Consider the following 25,622-nt stretch of genomic DNA (forward strand, 5'->3'; position numbering starts at 1 on the left):
CGCGTCCCGTCCGCTCGCTGCGAACCAGGAGTACCCTCTGCGCGCCCCTGGGCTCCGCTCTGGCCCCGCTGCGCCAGACGCAGCTCTGCCCGACGGCGACATGGGTTTTCCCCCAGTCCCGGAGGCTGGCAGCCGGCGCTGGAGGCCTGTGCTCCTCGCCTTCTTCCTGGCTGCCTCCCGAGGTAAGGTTGGCGAGCCTGGGTGCGGGGGAGGAGCACCGGGAGAACACAGCGGGCAGGGTAGGGATCACAGGTCAGACAGGGGTGCCCTGGGAGCCCCCTTCAGCCCCCTGTGACCCGCCGCACCCCCCACGGCAGAGAGGCTGCTAGGACTACTTGGCAGCGGGCAGCAGCTCTCTGCCAAGTGCCCTGGCTGGGTGATGGGCACATCTGTTTGTTGACAGCTGCCTAAGCGGCTGCCTGTCCAAGCCTTCCCAGCCCAGAGAGCCCAGGGCACGAGCACCTTCTGCCGAACAGGAGGTGGACCCGGTGGAGACAACCCAGTGTGTTCTAGTGAATGCCCCTGGCATTTGACACCTGCGGCATCTCCCTGCCCCGCCTTAGGGCTCCAGGATCTCACACAGTAGGGGAGTTGTATACTCACAGCCACTGTCCTATACCCTGGTGACACTCACGGTTGAGCCTTGGTGGGCACTGGTCAGTGTGGCCACTGGTCTACCGCTGGACACGCACACCCCTCTGAGGGTCTGAGTGCTGAGCGGTTAGCCGATTTCTGGCATTCTAGCAAAGCTGCCCTCGGGGGGACTGATGTAGGGCATGCGCTGGGGAGAACATGGGGGCATTTCCCAGCTCAGTTATGAGACCCTTCTAGGTCCTTGGATAACTTATAGCATCTTTCGGGCCTCAGTTTCCTTAGCTCAAACATAGAAGCCATACATGGGAAGGTGTCACTTTCCTCTTCCAAAGTCCAGACTTTCACAGCTCTAAGTGGTATCCTGGTCAGGACACAGGGGCTCCCTGAGTTGGGGGGTGGGCAAAGGAGGTCCTGGCACCCATAGTCTGGCCGACAGTTCTTGTCTGTCTAGGATTGGAGAAATTGCATCGTGAGGGAGGAGGGGACCAGCAGGCAGCCTATGGAACTCAACTTTTAAACTTTTTCCCTGGGAAGGCGGAGGGAAAGTGTGAGTCATGCAGGGAGTCGGAGGGAGGCAGGAGGGAGCTGGGGAGCTTGGCACGGGACCCAGTGGGCGAGTCGGAAGAAGAGGAGGGAGCGGACGACAGGGTAAGAGCAAGAGGAGGAGCCTGAGAGAACCTGGAAAACACCTCAGAAACTGAGGGCAGGAAGGCTCATGCCATCTCAGCGCTGGAAGGCTGGCCTGGCCTCCTACGAGGAGGAGGGAGCCCACACCCCGCAGACATGGCTGCCTAAGCCCTTGACTGGGTGCTCCCCAGGAAGAGTCCAAGCGGGCGGGGGAGCAGTCTCAGCACCAAGGCCATGGCTCGTGGCAGACATGGTTTCCCAGAGGAGCAGGGGATGGTGGCAGGCAGGAAGGCCAGCAGCCCACTGGCTACAGAGCCCTGCCCTGTCCCAGCCTCTCCAAGTGACCCTGAGAGGCTGTCAGTTCTCTTAGCCCTGCCCTGGGTCCTCCTCTGGCTGGGCTGCTCTCTGCTCAGCAGCCCCAGTTTGGGAAACTGAGCTCCAGAGGATGAGCGCACAGGGCACTGGCTCACAGAGCAGCCAGCAACACGGAGGCTCGGAGCCCCTCGCTTCGTGTTGTCTACACAGCCCGGAGACGTCCCAGAGACAGCTTGGTACTCCATCTCTTCCTGGGCCCAGCTCAGGGCGATAATTAGGGTTTGAAGCAGTCTTCCACTGAAAGGAGTCATGAGAATTGTTAGGTTTGAACTAGTCTGGGACTCAGTATTCCTAACTGTAATATGGGTGTGCTAATGAGTATTCATGCTGCTTTCTAGTAGAGTGTGCAACAAGGGGGCTAAGAGATGGGCAGGCCTAATTGCAGACATGGTCCAGAGGGTCTGTGAACTGAAAAGACCTGCTTACCAGCCCGCTAGGTTCCTGCCCTGGGCAGGTTTGACGCTTACCAGCCCACTGAGGTGTTGGGTTGTCCTGGGCAGGATTGATGCTTTGGGAAGGTGAGATGGGGTGGCTGGTGCAGACCTGCTCTCTAGCTCTTGGGGCTGGGCCAGCACTGTGGAGAATGGTGGTGGTGAGCCTGATGCTTAGGAGCCCAGGAGAAGTTGCAGATACCCCTTTCCTGGACCTGACTCAGGGTGAGATGGGTGGAGGGAGGTACCTAGGAGGCCAGGACCCAGAAGACCCCAAGGATGGCAGAGCCTCTTCTTCCTCTTTGGCATCCCTAGGGCCTATGGAAGTTATTGACCTTGCCATGACCTCACCAGGAGGTCTCAGGAGTCTCCAACTCGGTCTAGTCCATGGAGGTGCACTAGGGAAGGAGGAGCCCATCCTTCCCTGTATGGTAAGCAGTGTTGCAGGCCCTTGTTGAGTAACCCAATGGTGCAAGCCTCTGACACAGCAAAGACTAGACTTAGGAAATCCACAATCCTCTGCCCAGAAGCCCTGGGGTGGAGATAAGCAGCCTTGAGGCCATGAAAGGGGTCCCCAGCTATATTGGGGAGCCCCTGGCTGGGCTGGTTGCTCTCTTTTTCTCCCAAATGGGGCAAAGGTTCCCTGCTTGGGTCTGACCTCCAGGGACAGGGTGGCCCCAGTGGGAGGTACACTGCTGAGGGGTGACCTCCCTATATGCAACACACACAGGGGGTCTTAGGGCCAAGTAGACTGAGGGAAAGAAGAGAGGGAGGCAAGGGTCCTCAGTGCCCATCGGGTATACTGGCAGTGACCCCTCAACCAGCACTGACCAAGTCCCAAAGACTGAGTTTGAGGCTCCAGGTTTTAAGTCAGCTGTTCATCCAGGAGCAGTCTGGCCTCACCAGCGGAGGGGGACCAGGAGCAGCAGGACAGCTTCTGATAGAGCCTGGGGACCCCTCAGTAGCAGTGCTGGCACATGCAAGGCCTTCCTGATGCCACCATGTGTGAGAATGGCGAAGCTAGGGACTTGGAGTCGTGTGCCCTGCCTGCCAGGGTTTCTTGTACAACCCGTTACTTAACAGTCCAGCTCAGGGAGGCAATGAGCCCTCCATTCACCTCTCAAGATGGCCCTGTACTGCTCTGTGATTTTGTGCATTGCTCAGCATGCCTGAGCAGGTTCTATCATCTCTCCAAGAGGCACGATGACAGTGCCTCCCCAAGAGGCTGTGGCGAAGGGTACACACACAATATAGCACCTGGCACCTGCTTCTGGCTGTGTGGTATGATTCTGTCTCCTGGCTTTTGACGGCTGCATGCCACTGGCTTACTGTCTCAGCTCCTTGCTGCCTTAGCTCTTAGCTAAGCTCCTTAGCGCTCTTGCTGTCCAACAGAGTGCCCAGAGCACGGGAAGGCACTGACTGGCTTCCCGGGGCAGGGCTCTCTAGAATCCTGGAGGTCTGGGGTGCTGAGTCCAGCCCTTTGTGCCACCTCTATGCACTTTGAGTCTGAAATGCCCATGCAGGTGCCTGTAGAGGCTCCTCTTAAGGTTCCCTGGAGATGGGGACTCTGCAATTTCAAGGCAAGCCAGGGTTTGCTTGCCTTCTTAGGGTCTTGTAACTGAGCTTAATGTTCAGCCTATTTTACTTTGGCTGGCCATCCCCAGGGAGAAAAACAATGGCCACCTTTGTGCACACCAATAATTCAGTAATGAAGCTGCTCTGCTCCTTGGCAAGCCAGCCTAGTCTCTTAACCCTTCTACACAGGATCTTACTTCTCATGGGGACCAGGGGGTCAAGTCCTGCCTCTGCTGTTCACTTACTATGGGACCACAAACACACACTCCCTCTTTATCTAAGCCCTGAGTAGGCTGGGTAACAGGGTCTCAGCAAAGCTGAAGACATGCTTCTGAAGGGTAATTCCATGATGGTGTTTCCTGACCTTCAGTCCATTTCTTCACCACCTTGGGGATTTCTACAGTGTCTGCCTATTACCATATGTACTTTAAAAAATCTACTCATTTCTTTTACTTAGGTAAATAGATTTTAAAAGGAAACTGTATATCACTTGCCATAAATGGAAAGCCAGTGTCACTTGCCATAAATAGAACAAAATCATAAAAGTGCATAATAGGAAAACCAAATATGGTAAGTTCTGATTGGAAACTATAGCCTGGAGAAGGCTCCAAGCCTGCTATACCTTGCAAGGAAAAAAAGACGACGAGCTTAGCATATAATAGAGATGTTTTGGAGATACATTGGTATCAAATTAGGACTTTCTCTTTGATGTAATCAGGACTGAAAGAGAATTGAAAAGGGAATAGCCTTCTCTCTATGTGATTCAATGTTATTTAATGCCATCAAACTGAAAGTAAAACTCCTTATGCTGATGCCGTCAGCGCCTCTCCACTGCAAAAGAAAACTCCCCACTGTGCAGTGGCAGCTGGTGGCAGGGGGCAGTTTAGCTCTCCTGGAAGAAGGGAGGGAGGGCAGTTTCCCATCCTAAGAGGCCAGGACAGGGTCAGCAGGCCAATCTGGGCTTCTTCCAGACCCCAATTCTCCCGCCACCCCCCCCCCCCGCCCCCGCCAATGCCTTCTCCAAATAAATACAGTGGCTCTAGCTGGGTCCTCTCCTCATGCTGGGACCAGCTGGCTGTCCCAAGAGGGAGCTGGCAGCCCCATTGGCCAGGTCACACTGTACATCTGTAGGAAGGAGGTGGGGACCGTGGTTAATCCTCGGCTACTTCTACACTGCAGACCTCAGGAGCCAGATGACCTGGGCTCAAATCCTGGCACCACCAAGTACTATTTGTGAAACTCTGTACAAGTTACTTAGCCTCTCTGTGCTTCAGTTTCCTCATCGGTAAAGTGGAGATGGTCACAGTCCTACTTCACAGAGAGCGGGGATTCAATAAGGGAATCAATGTAAAAGTGATCAGAATGATGCCTGGCACAGAGTAAGCACCTGCTGCTGCCATGACCACCAAGCCTCCTGCACTGAGGGGCAGGCACAAAGAGATATGAACCTGAACCTCAGGACGTCCTCAAAGCACAGGATCTTGAGGGGAGCTTGCTGGAGCTGGCAATCTGGGCTACACAGAGCCGTCCTCAGGGGAGGCCTGGGAGAGCTGAGGAAGGAGCCATCCAGAGGAGTGGTCACCGGTACAGCTCTGGCCAGCCCCAGGCTCTCCCTGGGGAGGTGTGCTGGCCAGCAGCCTCCAGCCCCAGAGGCAGCGATGCTTTCCCAAGGTGCTGGAAATGCCACTTCCTCCCATAGAGCCTGGCTTCCCCTTCCTAGACTCCTTGGTCTGATGTGAATGGACATTTCCTGCAGGAGGAGGTATCAATAAACACATCTGAGATGCCCTTTGTCCTCACCGGCTACGGAGGCCCACGGGCGGACCTGCCAGCTTTGGGCCCTCAGCCCCTTGCTCTGGAGCTACTTCCTGGAGCTTAGCGCTGGAATCAGGACCAGTCCTGATTGGTCCTTACCTCTGTTGCCCTCTGTGCTCGGCATCTTGATAAAGACAGAGCCTGGCCTTTCCTTACACCCTCATGGACTGCCCTGGCAGGGTCCATTTGGGGTCCGCTGTGAGGGCGAGGACCTGGCCTTTTGCATCTAGCACAGGGCCAGCAATAGCAGGCCATGAGTAACTGTTTACTTACAGCCCCTAGCAGCTAGACACAGTCTAGCTGTTTGGGTGGGGCCTTCTAGGCCTGACTAATTGAACCAGGGACCCACCTCCAAAGGCCAGGGTGTTGCCTTGGTGACTGTGGGCTAAGTTCATGCCTGGTCAGGGAAAATACACAGGCCTGTTTACATGCCCTCCCCCCCACCCCCACCCCCACCCCCACCCCCACCCCCATCCCATGCACACCCAAAGAGTTTCACGAGGTGCCTGCTTGCGGGGGAAAGGGGTCACAAAAACTAGCATCTTGAGATGAAGCCAAACAAGAACTTTCTCTTAGACTAGAATAGAAGCTTTTACAAGAGGCTCAGCCCCTCTGTGGCTGAGGGTCCCATTGCTAGAAAGTGGCAGAAGCAGGACTGAATTCTGAGTGGAAATTCCTTAAGGAACTCTGCACCCCCATGGCCTCTCTGCATTGGGCCTGGCTCAAGTTTGGACCTTAGTAAATATTTGTGGAATGAAAGAATGATGTTTTTGCTTTGGGTCTGAGGCAGAGCAAGGATAATTGCATGGAGAGCGCAGAAGTCAACTGGAGGTCAGTTCACTCTGATTAGCTAGAGGATGAAGTGTTAGCCCCACCCGCTGGAGGGGTGGAGGGCTCTTCCTGTCTGCAGTGTTGGCTTGTCCAAGGTGTGGGCCTCTGTTCAGCCACATAGGGCTGTGTGGCCTTGGGCAAATCGCTTCACCTCTCTAATTCTATTTCTTCCTCTTTAAAATGGGGATAATAAGAGCTACATCAGAGGTTATGAGAATTAGATGAGTGCCAAGTGCTCAGCAAGCCCTAACATGTAAGAAGTGCTCATAAATGCCTGTGGTCATCTTCGTATTGTTGCCCATTCTTGTCACCCTTCTCTGCCCTGAAGAAAGACAGCCTTTCTCACCTGCCACAGGGTTTCAGAACTGGAAGGTGGCTAGGAATGTGGGAACTCTCTCAAGACAGGATAAAGAAAGGGAGACCCAGAGAAGGATGGGACCTGCCCAAGGCACACAGTAAGGGCATGGCTAAGTGGGGACTGGGGCCCAGGGATCTGCCCACCCAGGCTAGAGTTTTAATCCTAGACCTAGAATTACCCCAGGGTCACAACATTCTTCCTGCACATGCTTCTGCAAACTCACCCAGCAGCAGGGTGGTGGTGGTGGGGGGCGGCACGGGGCTGGGCCCTAAAAACAGCACAGTGATGGATGGTTCCCACACAGGCACAGGCTCAGCCTAGGGCCTGGGGCCTTTTCCTGTTCCACATGCTCTCGGCCACCCTGGAGCCAGGGGCCTTCCTCCCCAGTCTCCGACAATGCCCCAGGTGTCCAAAAGGATCTGCTGCTTACAATAAGCAACATCCTCTGACTAAATAATTATAATTCCAGCTGGGCTATTTATAGCCCCTGATAACACACATGTGTATGTGCAGTCGTGGAAGGCACGGGGCACGTGTGTAGTTTTCCCTAACACTGTGCCCTTGCGAGTCCACCTAAGGACAGGCTGCCCCTGGCCTTATTCTGGTTGGAGTCTCAGACACAACAAACAAGATGTTTTCTCTCCCCCAGGACAAGTCCTGTGGACATCTGGCCCACACCATCCAGTCCGTTTGTTGGAACTGAATACTCTCTCCCACACCCAAACCTAAAGCCCAGTGTAGCTTCTCCTTTTTCTAAAAGGGGAAGAGGGCCTTCTGGGGTGCTTGGGGTGTCAGGAATTGAGCAATGACCCTCCCCAGCTCTGTCTCTGAACCCCACTTCTGTGTTCCCCTGTGAATCTGCAAAGAATCTGCCTCTTGGGCTGAAAAGCACGTCCCCACTGCTTTTCTGGGGAATTCTGCGGTCCCTAACATCACTGCTTGGACCAGGGAGGCCCTGGGCTGGTGCCCCATTGGAGGCCCTGCTGCTTGCTCCCACCCTGCCCCATCACCCTGTGCTCACAGACACCTATCCTGCCCACAAGCTAGCCTCATCTTGCTTACATATTCGCCCCACCCCATCCACACCTCTGTCCACTTGACAGTCCCCACCCTGCTCGGCTCTGAGCTCCACTTCTTGCTTCTGCCTCCACTCACCCAGACATGCAGCCCTGGCCTCCACTGAGCCAGCCTTCCCCTGGCCCCCAGGGTGTGCATGCTCTGCCAGTACTGCTGGATCTGGATTCGGCTCACACCCTTGGGGGCAGTTCTGGGGCTAAAGACAACGTTGGGGAAAGGGAAAATGGGGTCTCAGTCGGGAGAAGTGCTGGTGGGAGCTGTCACGTGGCTGGCTGGGGAAGAGGGGGAGCACAGGGCAGAGCTGATCCAGGTCCACTCTTTGGGTGGGTTTTTGTTCTTCCTCAGAGGGCCCTTTCTGTGACTACTTCCCACTTCCATTTATTGGCACAGCCACATTCAGTAGCTCGGTTTCCACTGGGGGCCTTGGGTGGATCACTTTCTCTCTGAGCCTGACTGTTGTATCTGTAGGACAGTGGGCTTGGGGAGTGGAATGCCTCCCTGGTTAGAAACCAAGGAGCCCACTCACGGACCAGAAACTCAAATGTCCGTGGGACACTGATGGGAAGAGAGTGAAGCAGACTAGGGGGAAACATTAGGGAGAGGTGGGGTCTGCGGCCAGCTAGAGCGACAGGGCCCCATGGGAAGAGGAGGCTGCTGCTCAGTTTCAGTTGACAAGTGCCTCACAGGAAAGCTGTGTGTGCTTGCGCTCAGCTGTGTCCAGCTCTTTGTGACCCCCATGGACTGTAGCCCACTATGGTCCTCTGTTTGTGGAATTTTCTAGGCAAGAGTACTGAAGCGGGTTGCCATTTCCTCCTCCAGGGGATCTTCCTGATCCAGGGATCAAGCCCAGGTCTCTTGTGTCTCCTGCATTAGCAGACAGATTCTTTACCACTAGTACCATCTGGAAAGCTGGGTTTAGTGTTAATGTTCTGATTTTCTAAGAGAAGCTGGAAGTTAGAATTTTCGTATCAAATTCTTGGACTTTAAATTTTGGCAATCTCAAAAAAAAAAAAAAAGTAAAATACTTTGAGGTTCAAGTAAAATATATTTAAAGGCTGAATATGGCCTGTGGGCTGCCAAATTCTGAATTTTTTTCTTTTAGTACAGTGTCTAAGTGCTTGAGTTTAATTCTGACTCTGGTATTTTCTCTGTGAACTTCAGTGAGTTACTTAACATCTCTGTGCCTCAGTTTCCTCATTGGTGAGACAGGAATAAAAATAACACCTGCCTTACTGGGTTGTTGGCCATGCCCATCCTATTTATTATTCTTCTAGTCCTAACTAGATCCTTCTTTACCTGAAGCCCCCATGCTTCAGGTTCTGAGTTTATACGCTCCAGAACGTCAGGCAAACCACTTTCCCTTTCTTGACATCTCCATTTCTCCCTGAAAAGGAGATGAGCATCTTGACTAAAGTTCTGACGTTTTTGCTCACCTTGGCAATGACTTCCCCAAAATCTGAGATTCCTAGACATGGCTCCCTCTCACATGCAGGTGCCAGGAGTGGGAGGCTCTGGTGCGTCTCTGTCCTTTTTACCCTCTGGGGCTTAAAACTCCACCCTTGCAGACATATTCTTTGGGGGAAATGTCTTTCTGCCTCCTCACACTCTGCTTGAAATATGCAAGCATGCCCAGGTTGGGCCACAGCTGTTATCGGTCATTCACACTTTGGTGAGAAAGGATTCAAAGCAGGCTTCTCTGTGCTATTTTCACTCCTAAGAAATGTCTTTTGAATTGCAGAAATGACTTAGAGACCTATCTAGCTCCCAGGTATCAAGCCCCAACTTTCAGAGCATTTCACATAAATTATCTGTAGTTTTGCCTCAACTCTGGCAGGGAGCTGTTCCACTTCTGTGTTTTACAGTGAGGCATCTGAGGCTAAGAGTCTATGTAACTCCCAGCTATTGGACTCCTTTGCAGGCTGAGCCCATTCCAAAGCTACAGCAGCTGCCTCTCTCCTGACTGGGCCAGGCTTTCAGCTCCTCTGGGGAGGGGTAAGGAGACAGGCTGTAAAACAGGGAGAGGGCGTCTGGAAAGAAGTGGTATTATTATCTTGGGTTTAGGCAATGGCAATGGAAGGGGCATATCCATTTGGATCTTGTACATATTTCCAAACCCTCCTTCCCGGTCGGCCCACAACAACCCCTGAGATGCCAAATAAAATGAAAACATCGCTAATGTCTAGTAACTGTAGCTATTGCTCCGCTGTCTGCAGAGGGCATGAGAGCTCACATAGCGTGTTCTCCACTTTCCCTCATTCTGTCCTCTCACAACCCCACTGTAGCTAATATTTTCCTCACTGCACACATGAGGAAACTGAGGCTCACAGCTAGACAGAATTTTCTGTTAAAGGGCCAGTGCTTTGGGGGGGTCAACATGGTTACATGCTGGGAGATGGGGGAAGGGTAAAGAGGACCAGGGGATGGCTTCATTTGCTTATTGAAGCAAAATGACCGAGAAAATGTGTCTAAGAAGACCAGGTGGCAGGCAGGCACCTGGATGAGATGACCTTTTCTTCACACCTGTCCTTGTCCCTGAGACACCTTGGGTATTTCTGCTTTACTGCCTCCCAAGTGCTGGGCTCCTGTCTGTCCATCAACCCCAAAGACTCTCCTTCCTTTAAGAAGTCTCCTGACTATCCCCAGGAAGGTCATGTCCTCTTTCCTTCAAGTGCCCCGAAGGCTGGCATGGCTTTGCCCTTTGTCCTGTGGGGTTACTTTCTCAGGATGTAGGACTTGTCTACCCAGGCCATAAGCTCCCACGGGAGGCTCTGTCTTCAGCATCCAGGTGAGAGAGAGCCCCTGGCACAGGCCTCACGTGGGCAGATGTGCCTTAGTGCTCACTGATGAGGGGGGTGTGGGGCAGGCTGGCCCCAGGAGTGGCAAATAGATGCCGATGGCCCCCAGAGGGGTGGTCCAGGGCAAGGGGCTGCTGTTCCCAAACTGCCTTCTGCTTCTCCCACCTGATATGTTGAGCATGGGAACTGCAAGTGCCAGGGGCCCGATCTGGGCAGAGCCATGGTGCCTGCAGTGAGGGGACGGGAGCTGGGGTCAGCGCACATGTCCCTGGGAGAGGGACACTGCGGGCCTGGCCCACCCTGCTGCCTGCCTGGTGTCTCGCCTATGCCTCATCCAGCTTCACCTGGGGAGGCTCCTGTGGCTCCTCCCACACAGCCTGGAGGGAGCTGTGTGCACGAGCAAAAGAAGAAGCTGAGGCTTGCGGAGGTCAGCTGACTGGCCCTGAGCTTGTGGCTGGGGAACCCATATCTTTGAAGCCCCAGGCCGAGGTTCTTCCCTACTCTGGTGGGTACTGGGAGTGTTGCCGGCTCAGGTGGGTGACGGGCTCTCGTCTCTCTGAGCAGGCCTGGTGACAGCGTTCAAGATTGCCACGCCCTATTCCCTGTACGTGTGTCCCGAGGGGCAGAACGTCACCCTCACCTGCAGGCTCTTGGGCCCCCTGGCCAAAGGGCACGATGTGACCTTCTACAAGACCTGGTACCGCAGCTCGCGGGGCGAGGTGCAGGTCTGCTCAGAGCGCCGGCCCATCCGCAACCTCACGTTCCAGGACCTCCACCTGCATCACAGTAGCCACCAGGCCAACAGCAGCCAGGATCTGGCCCAGCGCTATGGGCTGGAGTCGGCCTCCGACCACCATGGCAACTTCACCATCACCATGCGCAACCTGACGCTGCTGGACGGCGGCCTCTACTGCTGCCTGGTGGTGGAGATCAGGCACCACCACTCGGAGCAGCGGCTCTTTGGAGCCATGGAGCTGCAGGTGCAGAGAGGTGAGCCCCTCTGTGGGGTGGCCGGGGGCGGTTGTCACTGTGGGGATGGTGTCTGAGCTGGTCTGGGAGGATGAGCAGAGGACCAAGTGACTGGTAGGGGGTGGCGCTGTGTGTCTGGTGGTGTGACACTGTGCCAGGGGGTGTCTGATTCTGTATGGGTGGCTCTGGTACTCCAGGGGTGATGGATGCGGTGTGAGGATGTGGAGCTGTGAACACCTCTTTCTGGGTCGCTGGGTGTGATGGAGAGGAAGGGCAGACAGGGCTCTGTTTAAGACAGTGGGGTTTTTTGATGGGAGAGAGTATAGGAACTAGTGGAGAAGGAAACGGGAACCCACTGCAGTATTCCTGCCTGGGAGATCCTATGGACAGAGGAGCCTGGTGGGCTGCAGTCCATGGCGTCGCGAAGAGTAGGACACGAATGAGTGACTAAGCACATGAACTTGGGCTGGGAGTGTGTCTGCTCACGACAATTCCAGGGCTGTGATATATGACCTGCTGTGTGAGTTAGGGGGTGGGTGGGGTGGGGGGTGGGGTGTATGTGTGTGTGTGTGTGTGTATGTGTGAAGACAAGGGGCAGTAGACTAGATAGAGGTGTGGGTGTGGGCAGGTAGCCACACATCCATGGGGGTGTCATGGCGATGGGCAGGGGTTGCCTGGCTGTGCAGTGAAAATATGCCTCTGTGTGTGTGTGTGTGTGCAGCTGGGCCAGCACTGCCAAGGGGACACGAGCAAAGGTATCTGTGACAGGAGCAGGGCACACCAGCCTGGACAAGTCTTCCTGGCCGCCAGGGTCTGACGCCCACTTAATGACCCTTCTCTCTGCTCCCACAGGCGACGAAACACTATCCAAGTGCATCGCGTACCCACCCTCCTCCAACGAGAGTGAAAGTAAGGAACCACCTCTTGGCTCCTCTGGAGTCTCTGTTCTTCTCTGTCCTTACCCTGGACCCAGACCTCATTCTGAACTCTGACCTCATCACCCCAAGCCCACAGAACCCCATTCCTCCTCTGTTGCTGCTGCCCCTCCCTTTTGCTTCCTCCTTCACCTGAGCCATTGGGCTGCAGCCCCCAGAAGCCCACGCCCCTTCTAAGGCCTGAAGTTTGAGGAAGCTGGCTTCTGAGTCCTACCCCTGACTCTTGGGTGAGGCTGTGCCCTGGCAGTGACCTTGGGTCAAGTGCCCCCATGATAGATAGTGGGTGCCACAGGCTGCCGAGCTTGTTTTCAGTGGGGACCACTCCTCTGCCACATGGGAAGGAGGGCGGTGTGTGTGTGGGTCCTCCTGGCTTGGACTCAACCTTGTTCCATGTGTGTAGAGAGGGCGGAGGGAGAGGCTGAGGCCGGGGAACAGAACGACCTTTCCTAAAGCTCCTACTATATCTCAGGCAGTGTGCTAAGTCCTTCTAAGTATTGGTATCTCAATGGCTTCTTACAAGAACCCTGTGAAGTAGGTGGCACCAACTTCATGGCACACTCATGGAAACAGAGGCCCAGAGAGGTGACATTACTGGCCTCAATTCACGCATCCCACAAGGAAAGCGCAGCTGGCACTGTGCTCACCCCGCCTTCTGGAGGTGAGGTGCGCACAGCTGGGGAAGGAGATTGGATGCACAGGGCGGTGGGTGGCAGTCAGCCCCCTGGTGTTTGGCCAGAGGTACCCATGGAGGGCAGGGGCATTGCTCCGAGGGATGCCTGGGCACTAGCAGTCCAGGTGAGAATACCCAGCAGCTTGGAGACAGCAAAGGGGAGATGTCTTAGGGGTGCCCTCTCTTCTGACAGGAGGGGTTCTTGGCTTCCTCAGCCTTCTCTCCATTAGTATTTATTTGGCATCCAGTCTGGACCAGTTCCTGCCTAGGTCCTGAGACACGAAAGTGCAGGTCTTCTCCCTGCCCTCCAGGAGGACATCCATCACAGCTGAAGCCAGGAAGCTCAGCCAAAGCCAACCCCCCACTCAAAGGCCATGGTGACTTTCTATTCAAACTACTCTTTTTTTTTTTTTGAAACAACAAACAGACTAGCCAGGAATAAAATTAGAACACACTTTTGGTCTGAGCCAGACCCACATGGAACTAAGAAACTAAGAACCAGCCTCTTCGCCTGCACACCACAGAGCTCATGTGTGGCCTCGCACCAAGCTGCTGCCTTCCTCACTTCCTCCACTGGTGGCTCCCTGGGGAGGGTGGAGAGCGCCCCCCCCTCACACCCACCCTCGGCAGCCCCTTCCTGCCCATGTGGCAGCCTCACGACTATGTGTGCACACACGTGCTGTGCACAGGACAGGGTAAGCCTCACCTGGTGGGTCCCTGAGTGTTCACTTCCCCATCACCCCTTCTACTATGAGCAACCCCCCAGTCCCACTTCTGCCTCCAAGGGCTCCTGCAGAACAACTCTGCCACTGCTCCCATTTCACAGATGGAGAAACTGAGGTTCAGATGGATGAAGTGAGTGGTTCTTAGTCTTCCAGAGCCAAGAGGAGAAGCCAGAGCAACCTGGTTCTCAGTGTGCAAACCCTGCCTGAGAACTGGGGCCCTCCCCTCTGAAAGCCATTCATTTTCAGAAAAGCACTCATTTTCTGAAAGTCAGCTGTCTTGGAGACAGTGACAAGAGATGCCAGAGGGGACAGTGTCAGAGAAACCAGGTGTGAAATGGAGAGGGAGTGGCGATCTGGGTCATTTTTCTTGCTCTAGACTTGAGAGCAGCAGCTGCTGGAGTTAAGGGAACAGAAGTCACCTGGGGAGTTCCAGGAGTTTGACTGATAAGAGCCCAAGGGTGAGGCAGAACTTGACTGCTGAGAGAAGGTCAGGTTTCCTTTGCTGGGCGCCTCGGCTCTCAGGTTTTGACATATTCCTTCCTCTCCAAGTCATGGGATGTGCAGCCTCACTCTGCTCCCTGCTTCCCTGAACTACTGTCTGCAGGGAATTGGCTTCTTAATGGCCACAGGCACACATTCACTTCTGTCCCAGATGTCAAGGGCAGGGGTAAAGTGTCAACCTGAAAGCTTCTTAAAGGCTGAAGTCCCCTTTCAGAGTCTGGGTTCTGGTGGTCTGGAGACGACAGCTGTGAGGAGTCTTGGCACTAAAGTGGAAGTAGTCTCAGATGAAAGGAAACCCAGCTATACTCTGGGGTGGGGTGTGGGTGCTTTGACAGTGCTTCTGTTCTCTGGGTACCATGTGTCCACTGAGCAGCGGGAGCACGCGTGTCCCTTTCCAACTCGCAGGGAGGCAGCCCATGTTATCAAAGGTGCTGAGTCAGGGGTCCAAGACTGAATGCTCACAGGCCAGGGAGCTGGTGGGGAGGACAGTACGGAGCAGCAGAGACTGGTGAAAACCCAGCTTCCAGTTTGTACATGCAGTTCCAACTGTCACACGCCAGGAGAGGGGCCCAGGGTTGCCAGAGTCACTAAATTTTCAAGCAAAGTCAGAAGTCCAGATTTTACTTGAACTCTCAATTTTAAACTGTTGGCAACTAATAAAAGAAAAAAAAAAAGCTAAGTACTGCTGCTGCTAAGTCACTTCAGTCGTGTCCGACTCTGTGCGACCCCATAGACGGCAGCCCACCAGGCTCCCCCGTCCCTGGGATTCTCCAGGCAAGAACACTGGAGTGGGTTGCCATTTCCTTCTCCAATGCATGAAAGTGAAAGTGAAGTCGCTCAGTCGTATCTGACTCTTAGCGACCCCATGGACTGCAGCCTACCAGGCTCCTCCGTTCATAGGCTTTTCCAGGCAAGAGTACTGGAGTGGGGTGCCATTGCCTTCTCCGAAGCTAAGTACTAAGCTGGCCATATTTGCAACTTGAGTCTACTCTAATGAAAGGCAGTGTGGTGAAGTGGTTAAGAGCACAGATCCTGAAATCAGTCAAGTTGCTGAACCTCCCTGTGCCTTGGTTTTTTCATCTGTAAAATGGAGATCATGGTTGTATGTATACTTTTAAGGTTGTTCTGAGGCTAAAATGAGGTACTCTGTGTAAAGAAAGCACTAAGAACCATGCCTGGCACAGAGTAAGTGCTGTGTATGTGTTGGCTATTATTACTTCTAATGTGCAGTTCTAGGCCTGGGTTCCCAAATCATCTCATCCATTCCCCTGTACCAAGGCAGGATGGCAAGTAGATGGCAGGTGGATGCATATCCTGTTTTCTAACAGTGTGAAACATTCGCCTGATGATCCACGTGCTTAGGAGGTCCCAGGGCTGACTGCTGGGTCCTGCCCTCTGCTGCACTTACGTTTGGAAAGACCCCAGTCCCTGCTATAAAGACAGGGGCTCCACAGCCAGCCTTGGTACCAGATCAGTTAATGATGCTTCCAGCCAAGAAGCTCTTTAGTTTCCCTTCTCTAAGTGCAGTCCGTGGGGTTGCAAAGAGCTGGACGTGACTTAGTAACTGAACAGTAACGACAGCAGCAAACTGCAGCCCCAATTTCCTAATATCTTGGGGGAGGAGGAAGGTAGCTGGTGCATGAAATCCCCATATCAGCTTGAGGCGGCAGGGGAGGTGATAAGAGAGGAGTGGGATGAGGAAGCCGGTACCGAAGGAGCCCAGGAGCCCTGAGCTGCTGAGGGGCTGTGGTTTTTCACTGAACCTGCGCCAGGAGGCTGGACAGCCCATCTCCCCGAGAAGCAACCTCTCCACCCCGCAGCACAGCAGATGTATGCTTTCATCCAGCCCCCTCCCCGGAACCAGGCAGTCCTGCTGAACTCCTTCCTCCGTAAACACCCTTGGGTACTGACAGGCCCTGGACAAAGCCTCGCTGAGCAGGCTGAGCCCCTTCTATCCCACCCCGCTCTGTAAGGGCCTGGCACACTGCTTGGTGCTGGCTGGACAGCTGCCTCTGCCAGTGCCTGATCACCTTCTCGGCATGAGCCTGCCTCTGGATGGCTACAGGACCAGACACCTCCCCAACTCTGCCCCAGGTACTGGCCACACATGGGGGGTGGGGTGGGGAGCTGCGGCGAGGCTGCGCTCTGCAGAGGAGCCCATGGTCTCAGAGGGCAGCTGGCCCACAAAACTCCAGCCAAACCCTGCTCCCTGGGCCTAGCCTCAACTCCCAGCCCAGGCTATAAGGAAACCAAGACCTGATCCCCTAGAGGGGCCAAAGAGAGGGAGTCTTTGCTTGGGGACTGCAGTCAGGAGAGAGGTTGGGCCAAGATGCTCAGTGGTCACCAACTGGCTACACCGTACGCTGCTTAACGCCAGTCTGGAGGACACCTGCTTTGATGACCAGAGAAGGGTGCTTTGCAGCCATTTTCTCAGTGCCCACAATAAGGTCCTGTGATGGAGTTCAGAGGTACTCAGATGTCTGAATTATAAAATGTTTTACTTTCAGTACTCTGCATCAAAGTGCAGCCTCACTAAGATATGTGGGGAGCCTGCTTTAATGTGGCGCTGAACTTGCTTTGTAACAACAGAGCAACTGTCCCTGTTCCAGCGGGTACTTCTAACGCACCCGAAAACAGCTTTTTCTCTTCCGAGGTCTGAACAAACCCTCTGAAAGCTTGTTTACACTGTCGGGTTGTTCAGTAATACAATGAGATTAAAAACAAGCCTTTATACCCAAATAAGTAGTGCAAAGGCAACAATGAGCCCGTTCACCTCCCCAAAGCTCCCAGGGCCAAGCTGACGCTGTGACAAGGTATTCTACCCCATTGTTTTTTTGTCAGAGGGAAGGGCTAAAATTGGGAAGGAAAAGCATTTATGCTGGTTGTGGTTCTGAGGGCACGTCTGTTCCCAGCTAAACTCCTGGAGTCAGCAGATGGACTCAAATAAAACCTCCCATGCTGTGGATGGGACCATGAAGCGGTACAACTATTTTTTTTTTTGCAGGACAATTTAGCAATAGCCTAAAAAAAAAAAAAATACACATACTCTTTGGCTCAGCACTTTCACTGCTAGGTTTTATGTAGTGATGTACTTGCCTGAGTGAGCAAAGATGCCTATACAAGCTCATTGCTACATTATTAGTTATGCTGAGAAATGGAAGCAACCTACGTACGCACCAGTAGGGGACTGTTTCAATAAACTCAGGTGAGCCCCGTGATAAGCCCTAGGCGGAATGAGCTAGATCTCTGTGCCAATACAGCTAGCTCTCGGTGTCCAAGCTGTGCTAAGTGGGAAAAGCAGTTGTCACGTGATCCCATATATGCTGTACATGTGGAGAATGTATCTAGATTATGTCTCTGGAGGGGGCCCAGGTACAGGTGGAGAAAGAAAATGTTGAATTGAAAAAAAAAAAAAAGTGTAAATTTGTGTGCGTGTAATTTCGAAAGCTTAAAAACATTTAAATTGGACAAGGATTCACATTTCCTTAGTTCCTGCCCCAAGATGTTTCCCTGTGAATGGTACATGTGAGATCACTTTTAGAGGCCCTGTCCTGGAGCCAAGAGGTCTCTCGGGGGATAAACAGGGCTTTTCATTCATTCATTTTTCATTGTGATAGAACATACATAACACAAAATTGCCATTTTAACCATTTTTAAGAGTACAGCTCAACGGCACTCACTACATTCTCGCTGTGTAGTTATCACCACTCATCTGTTTGCACAAGTTTTTTATCTCTCGGGCTTCCTTCGACCTTGAGCTCTGTGACACGGGGCCTGTGAAGGGCCTGCTCTCCTCTTCAGGGAGCAACCACCTGCCCCAGGTGGTTGAGATGTTTCCTGCAGGCTGTGAGGAGGCCCCTTCTCTTTCTCCCCTGTAGCTGCCTCAGCCGTAAGCACCTGGCCTGATTCCTGGGTGCTCTGGCCCTCTTGGGGTTCCCAGACCTTCCACGCCTCTGCAGGCCACTGCGGGTCTAGCTGTGGGGCCTGGGTGAAGGCGGGCCCCCATCCTGCTGGGCCTTCCCTCTCTGGGCCTCAGTTTCCCTCAGGAGGTGTAACGGGAGTGGGGCCTGACTTGGCTGCCTCTCTGTCCATTCAGGCATCACGGCTGCTGCTCTGGCTACGAGCGCCTGCATTGTGGGTATTCTCTGCCTCCCCCTCATCCTGCTCCTGGTCTACAAGCAAAGGCAGGTGGCCTCCAACCGCCGTGAGTATCCCCGTCTGCCTGGGCTAGGTGGGGAGTGAGTGACCTGCCCCAGTGTCCCGCTCAGCCACAGGGAAGAGCCAAGGCAAAAGGCTGACCCGGTTCTGCTCTTTAAGAGATAAGAGCTGGGCTCCGTGGTGGAGAGGAGGGGACCCACTGGCCCCTGGCAGTGCTGGCTTGATACTCAACAGGGATCTGTCGAATGAACGAGCAGTCTTATGGAGTAGCTGAAACTTGTTTATGAAAGCGGTGTCACTCGGAGATTGTTGGGGGACCTGCTTGAACATATAGGTGGGTTTGTCTTTGTAGCAACAGTTGGGACAAAATGACCTTTGGATTATCAGAACTGGGAGGGATCTTCGAGATAACTTGATTCAACTCTTTCCTTTTACAGGTCACAAACCTAAGATCAGCAGGGTTAAATAACTAACCAAATGTTATAAAACTTAGTGAGTAAGACTCAGACTCAATGCTTTTCAACTCAGTGGTTTTCAGGGAGCATAGTTCCACCGCATAATAAAAACACTCCGCATGAGCATCGTAGCTGAGGACCCCTAACTAGCAGGATTGCTGTGCCAGGTACCATGTCCAGTCTGCTATGTACATTCTCTCATGTGCTCCTCCTAACAGAGTCTAGTCTTACTACTGGCTCCGTTTTAAAGCTGGGCAAACTGAGGCACAGAGCAGCTAAGGAGCTCCCTCAAGGAACCACTTATGAGCATGTGGTGGAGCCAGGTTTCCAGCTGTCATGCCTTTTCACTTGTCTCTTCGGGTGACAGTGCCCTTTGCCCTTCCTTCGACTCCACCCACAAGCCTCGGCCAGCCTCAGCCCTCCTAGAGCAGGAGGCCGGGGGCCCTTGCCTGGCCTCCCCTACCTCTTCCCGCACCGCCCCCCACCCCTGCTGTCTGCTGCAGGAGGTAACTGAGGGGGGCTTTGGCTGGACTGGAACAACTGGACATCCCTCTGTCCCTCTTCAGTGGGTCACTCTCCCCCACCCCTCAGGAGGCCCTATTCCTCTCACAAAGCCTACCACAGTTTATCTACACAAACACCCCAGGGTTGGGGAAGGTGAAGAGATCTGGAGCAGAAAGAGGAACCCAGCAGATGAACCAGGGAGAGGTGTGGCTACAGAGCCACCCTCAGCTCCTGCTCATCTGTGGAGTGCTTCCATGGAGGTGGGGAAGGGATGACGAGGGGCCGTGCTCAGGCAGGCTTGGCTCCCAGCAAAAGAGGTGCTTTCTGTCCCCTCTTATTCCAGACCATAGGTCCGCCTCCATCAGGGAACAGGAAACTGAAAGTGAAGCTGCTTAGTTGTCTCCGACTCTTTGTGACCCCACGGACTGTGGCCCACCAGGCTTCTCTGTCCATGGGGTTTTCCAGGCAAGAATACTGGAGTGGGTTGCCATTTTCTTCTCTAGAGGATCTTCCTGACCCAGGAACTGAACCCAGGTCTCCCACATTGCTTTACCCTCTGAGCCACCAGGAAGCCCCCAGGAACTGGGAAAACAAATTCCCGGTGGAGGCGGGCGCGGGGTGGGGGAGAGGCACTGGTGATCCTCACGGGGCCCCCCAGGGGTTGGGCCAGGGCTCTGCCTGTGTCCCAGGCAGGAGGAAGGAAAACCAGAGAGGGGACACCCCCAGGCCGGAACGCTGTGGCCGTGTCCTGAGGACACGAGCAGCCTGGGGTCAGCCCCCAGTATCTCCTGCTGCAGGTACTGGGAGACCTAAAGACTGAGGGCTTCACAGAGAAAGGGACAGATGAGCTGGGTGCTGAACAACTGCAGTGAAAGAAAGCTCGAGGGGGTGCGGTGGGCCAGCCAGGGCTATGCCATGACCAATGACGAGCACGCCTTCTGAAACTCTAAACAAATTCCATTTTCACGATGGATGACGACTTCATAGCATCTTATCCCCAGATTTAATACATGCAGTAACAGGAAGGTATCAGTCATTTATCTCCTAATAAATAAGTATTTTTGAGGCCAGTCCTCTGTCCTCTCCAAAAAAAGACTTATGTGGTTGAAGGTTTAGAGACAGACACACGTGATGCCAGAGGGGACGATTCTAGAGAAACCAGGTATGAAATGGAGAGCAAGTGGAGATTCGGGTCATTTTTCTTGATCCAGATTTTAGAGAAGCAGCTGATGGAATTATGGCAGCAGAAGTCACCTGGGACACAGCAGGAGTGTGGCCCCAGGGTAGAGGCTGAGTGGCCTGGAGCACGGGTAGTGGCTCAGAGATAGGACTGTGTGTGGTGTGCTCCAGGCAGGGTGCTGCCACAGAGCTGGGCATGGAGAGAGTGCTTGGGAGTAAGCCACACTCAGAAAGAAGAGAAAGAGCAAGGCTTGGGAAATTAAATTAAATTAAAAGACGCTTGCTCCTTGGAAGAAAAGCTATGACAAACCTAGAGAGCGTAATAAGAAGCAGAGATACTGCTTTGCCGACAAACGTCCGTCTAGTCAAAGCTATGGTTTTTCCAGTAGTCATGTATGGATGTGAGAGCTGGACCATAAAGAGGGCTGAGTGTCAAAAAATTGATGCTTTTGAGCTGTGGTGCTGGAGAAGACTCTTGAGAGTCCCTTGGAGTGCAAGGAGATCCAACCAGTCCATCCTAAAGGAAATCAATCCTGACTATTCATTGGAAGGACTGATGCTGAAGCTGAAGCTCCAATACTTTGGCCATCTGATGCGAAGGACTTACTCACTGGAAAAGACCCTGATGCTGGGGAAGATTGAAGGCAGGAGAAGACGACAGAGGATGAGACAGTTGGATGGCATCACTGACTCGATGGACGTGATTTTGAGCAAGCTCTGGGAGATAGTGAAGGACAGGGAAGCCTGGCGAGCTGCAGCCCATGGGGTCGCAGAGTCGGATATGGCTGAGGACCGAGCAACAGCAACAAAGTGCTGGGAGCACTGAGGCAGGCAGGGTGCCACAGAGGCCCACGGGCCCGGCAGCCTCCCTAGGATCAGGCAGACTTGGTTTCTTCAAGGGCAGAGGACAGGATGAGCTGAGGGAAGGCAGAGGCCTGCAGGAAGCTCCACAGAGTCGCCCTGGTAAACAAGCAGCCATGATTCCGATACCACGAGATTTCAGGAACTTGTATGCAACTTCTCACACAGAGTCGCCCTGGTAAACAAGCAGCCATGATTCCGATACCGCGGGATTTCAGGAACTTGTATGCAACTTCCCGTGGGTACTCTGTTGTTGCGCCCCTCCCCCACCACTTGTTTCCCCATCGTAATGCGCAGCAAAACTCTTCAAAAAAACAAGAAGGGTCTGTGGGAGTACGTGGGGAGCTGCCAGAAAGAGGGAAGTTGGGGTAGCTGCATCTGGTTAGTGGCCGGTTTGTGGGATGGGGAACCTCCACAGCGGGGCCGGATGGCAGCAGCTTGACTGCAGGGTAGAGAGTGGTAGCCCGGCTGAGAACTGATGAAGTCTCAGGCCCTCTAGGGTTCCTCTGAGAGATGTTGACCCTATTAGGCAATGCAGAGGACAGAACAGAGGGGACCAGGAACTCTAATTAGGAACCGACCTTGCAACACTCCTGCCCAGTAAATCATGGCTGACGACCAGAACGTGACAAATGGCCACACAGGAAACAACAGTTCAGGAGCCAGGCCTCTGGTTGATCCTGAGTGCCTAACATCACCACCGCTGCCTTTGGTTTCCTAGCTGCCCCACACGCTTGTCAAATGCATGCCAAGCTTAATTTATCATGGGTCAACACGGGCCGCTGAGCAAGGCCCCACCTGCTGGGCAGACACACAACACTGACCTCCTGGCTTCTTGAGGGAGCAGGAGTGGGATCCGGGGCTGGGCACGGCCCTGCCCAGGTTCACTCCCATTCCCGAGGGGTGTCTGCCAGCGAGGGCCAGGATGCTGTCTGGGAAAGCCTTCCCTCTGTGACCAGCTGCTCTGTCTGTCCCTAGGTGCCCAGGAACTGGTGCGGATGGACAGGTAAGGCCCATGGAGACCTTCCTGGGGACACTTGCCACAAGTGTGCCATCCCAGTCAAAGTCTGGCAGCCTCTCTCCTTGCCTTCCGGGGGCTGTGGTCTCTGCTGGGCAGTATCTATCTACACCCAGCTTCTTATACAGCAGTTAATGCGGAAGGGGTTGGGGGAACTTTATAGCCAGGACAGACTGATTCTCCTGACTCCACTAGGTTCTTTCCCCTCTCCTCTCTGGTCACTGCTTATATCACAATAGGGCTGAGAACACAGACATGGACTTCCTGGTCCTCCCTGCGCTCTGGGCCAGCTGTCAGGAAGGAGGCATGTCCGTGCAGTAGGGCCCCGGTTTAGCTGCCTGGCACAGCTGGTTAGAAGAGCATTTTCTATCTGCCATCTGTGCCGACTGGCTGTTTGCCCTGCCACCCCTCACCCAGCTGGCTGGCTCCAATGCTGCTTGGATGAGCAATGCACCCACCTTTGGGCCTCAGTGGTCAGCTGGGGTGGGGAAGGGGAGGAAGCAGCTGAACCCAGGCAGACCCTGAAACATGCAAAGGAGGTCAGCACATGTGGAGTTGAGGCCCCAAGGAGTGCAGGGCACCCCAAGGAGAAAGCAGTCAGGCCACAAGGGCAGAGGCTGACCTAGCTCAGACGTCGTGGTGGTGGGGAGGGCAGCTTGGGGATGGAGTGGATGGGGAGTATGTGTGGTGTGCCCTGGGCAGGAAGCTGGCATTGGGCCTGGGATGGAGGGCATCCTTGGGAATAGGACATGCTCAGAAACTTGGCCCCAGTACATGTAACACCAAATTCAGAGCTCCTCCCTGGTGTCTGAAAGGGATGATATTTAAGACAGGTCACAGGAAGTCCTAGCTAGATCCTGCTAGCATCTCAGAATTAGAGCGGTCCTCAGAGGTTGTCCCACTCCTAGGGAGGAAGAAGGTCTCCCTTTAGCTCAAGATAAGCTGTGGGGACAATCAGTCCTAAGGCCATTAATTCTGCTGACCAAAGAGAGACTTGTCCCCTGATTCAAGAGGCCAGTGTCCTAGAGCCGCTCTTCCCTGGGGCTTCTTTCCTGGGCCTGGGGACGGATGGTCAAATGCCCTCAGCTCAGGGCAGGTGGGGAGTGCAGCCCAGCTTTTCCTCCCTGGCCCTGGAGCCTCCCTTCCTGCTAGGAGATGCTTCTGAGGCCTAGGGTGGGAAGGCAGGTGAGGGGAAGGGCGGGGAGGTGAGGGGAGAGAAGTGAGGCAGGCCAGGTGGGAGGCCAGAGGCCTAGCCCAGGCAGCACGCATGACCTCCTATCCTGCTTCTCCAGCAACAACATTCAAGGAATTGAAAACCCTGGCTTTGAGACCTCTCCACCTTCCCATGGGATGCTGGAGGCCAAGCCCAGGCAGCCCCTGTCCTACATGGCCCAGCGGCAGCCTTCTGAGTCTGGGCGGCACCTGCTGTCTGAGCCCAACACTCCTCTGTCTCCACCGGGCCCCGGGGATGTCTTCTTCCCCTCCCTAGGTGAGTGCTTCTCTTCCCTAACAGCGCTGTGACCGGCAGTGTACCGGCCACACTCCCCACCTTCCTGGGCATCCTCACAGCCTCAGAGTGTGGGATTGTGGCGGGGGTGCGGGGGGGGGATGACAGAGAGAGGAGCCCCCCTTCACTCTGCTTTTCCTTTCTTTTGCAGACCCTGTCCCTGACTCCCCAAATTCTGAGGCCGTCTAAACCAGCTGGGGGCCCGTGGGAAGTTGTGGCTGGGCCTGGGGCAGGGGCATTTGAGCCAGGGCTGGCCCTCTTACTGGTCCCTTTGGCCCTGGTTTCTTCCCTCCAAGCTGTAAGCTCAGACGCTTTGAAATACCCCTGATGGCCAGATCTTCCACCTCTCTGGATGGCAGAAGGGAGAAGGTGTTGGACAGTCCAGCCCCTCTCTCAAGGATGGTGAGAGGCTTGGATCCCACCCCAGGGACCTGAAATTCACCAGCTACTGATGCCAGATGACCTCTGTTCTCAAAGCCCCAGGACTGCCAGCTCCCGTGGCAGCCTCTTCTCTCTGGGACATAAGCCCTGAGACCTGAGAGTATAGATGCGCACTGGGCAGACCTCCCAGTGCCACCCTCCAGGCCCAAGACACAAGATGTGCAGAGACTTCCCACTGCGGTGGGCCTGGCTCCCCACTCCCGCCTGAGACTGCTCATCCATCAGACTCACTCTTTGTAATCATGAGGCTCTGGGGCTAGGCCTGCCTGACCTGGCTGCCTTCTAACCAGCAGACTCTCTGAGGGGCTATCAACTGGTTAAACAAATCTGGGGTTCCCACTGCCTTGTACTCTGGGTCCCCAGAATGCACTGGCCGGAAGCCCCAAAACAGGAAGTACGCCCTGGTGCACGGTGACCACTGTGAGCCAACTGGCATCTTGGGCAATGGGAGCCAGGTCAGAGGTTGTACTGCCGCCCGCCATAGTGGTGAGTGGAGGGAGAGTGGGCTGGCGGGGGGCGGGGGCCTGCTGGGAAGGTTCAGAGGAGAGGGCTCCTCCCCTCTCCCTGTGGTCAAGAGAGCTGGTGACCACATAATGTACTGCCCAAACTATGACGACTTTTCAGTGTGAAGGGGGGTGCTATTAAAAACTACGTGGGTGACAGTGTAAAAACCCCACGGACAGATTGTAAGAGCTGGGTTGAAATCCCTGCTCTGCTTCTGAGGTGCCTGAGGCCCAGGGAGCCCTCCACCGCCACCCCCAGTCTTCGAGGACCTCTGTTCCAGTCACTCTCCACTGAGCCATCAGGGCAGCGGGGCCCTGTTGGGTGGGAGGAGCGGGCATGTCCACGGAGAGTCTGGGCCTGCTCTGCCCTAGGCCCTCTGCCCCCATCTCCTGCTTCAGGCATGACCCGGGTTTGTCTTTATATACAAATAGGAGGGGAATCCTTTGTGGAATTTCAATTAAAGAGTTCTAAAGCGCGGAGAGGAGTGGGGAGGGAATCTCTGTACCCTGTGGGGTGAAAATGGGTGGTGGGGCCATTTGAACTAGACAGGCACCCCGGGCACTGCCCTGTGGAACGTGTCATTTCAACTGGGCATTTGTCTGCCAGCAGCCTACGCTGGCTCTGCTGAGCCGGGCCTGGGTGCTGAGAGCCCGGGCTTCTGGCCAGGATAAGGGCCCAGCGGGCAGGGAGGTGCTCCCCCTGGCCCGGATGGGGATG

At 54.5% G+C, this 25,622-nt stretch overlaps 2 protein-coding genes across 3 annotated transcripts in view; one reads left to right on the forward strand and one right to left on the reverse strand.

Moving 5' to 3' along the window:
- On the forward strand, window positions 1–25,325 carry VSIR (V-set immunoregulatory receptor). 2 transcript variants are annotated; one of them, XM_068982460.1, is made up of 7 exons: window positions 1–182; window positions 11,043–11,468; window positions 12,300–12,356; window positions 18,375–18,482; window positions 22,414–22,441; window positions 23,746–23,942; window positions 24,112–25,325. In XM_068982460.1, exons 1-7 carry the CDS (start codon window positions 101–103, stop codon window positions 24,147–24,149), a joined length of 936 nt encoding a protein of 311 aa, XP_068838561.1. In that variant the 5' UTR covers window positions 1–100; the 3' UTR covers window positions 24,150–25,325. The 2 variants fall into 2 exon arrangements, with proteins under 2 accessions (XP_068838561.1, XP_068838562.1); XM_068982461.1 differs by lacking the exon at window positions 22,414–22,441.
- Window positions 1–25,622, reverse strand: part of CDH23 (cadherin related 23) — a 388,322-nt gene that overhangs the window by 43,501 nt on the left and 319,199 nt on the right. The gene's annotated exons all lie outside the window — the stretch shown is intronic.

Source organism: Capricornis sumatraensis, chromosome 10 (genome assembly GCF_032405125.1).
Source record: "Capricornis sumatraensis isolate serow.1 chromosome 10, serow.2, whole genome shotgun sequence".
Classification (NCBI taxonomy): Eukaryota; Metazoa; Chordata; class Mammalia; order Artiodactyla; family Bovidae; genus Capricornis; species Capricornis sumatraensis.

Bases quoted from the DNA above. Each gene is read 5' to 3' on its own strand.
- VSIR (XM_068982460.1), top strand. From the start codon at position 101: ATGGGTTTTCCCCCAGTCCCGGAGGCTGGCAGCCGGCGCTGGAGGCCT. The intron at 18,483-22,413 runs GTGAGTATCCCC...GTCTGTCCCTAG, and splicing joins GCAGGTGGCCTCCAACCGCC to GTGCCCAGGAACTGGTGCGG. The intron at 23,943-24,111 runs GTGAGTGCTTCT...TTTCTTTTGCAG, and splicing joins TGTCTTCTTCCCCTCCCTAG to ACCCTGTCCCTGACTCCCCA.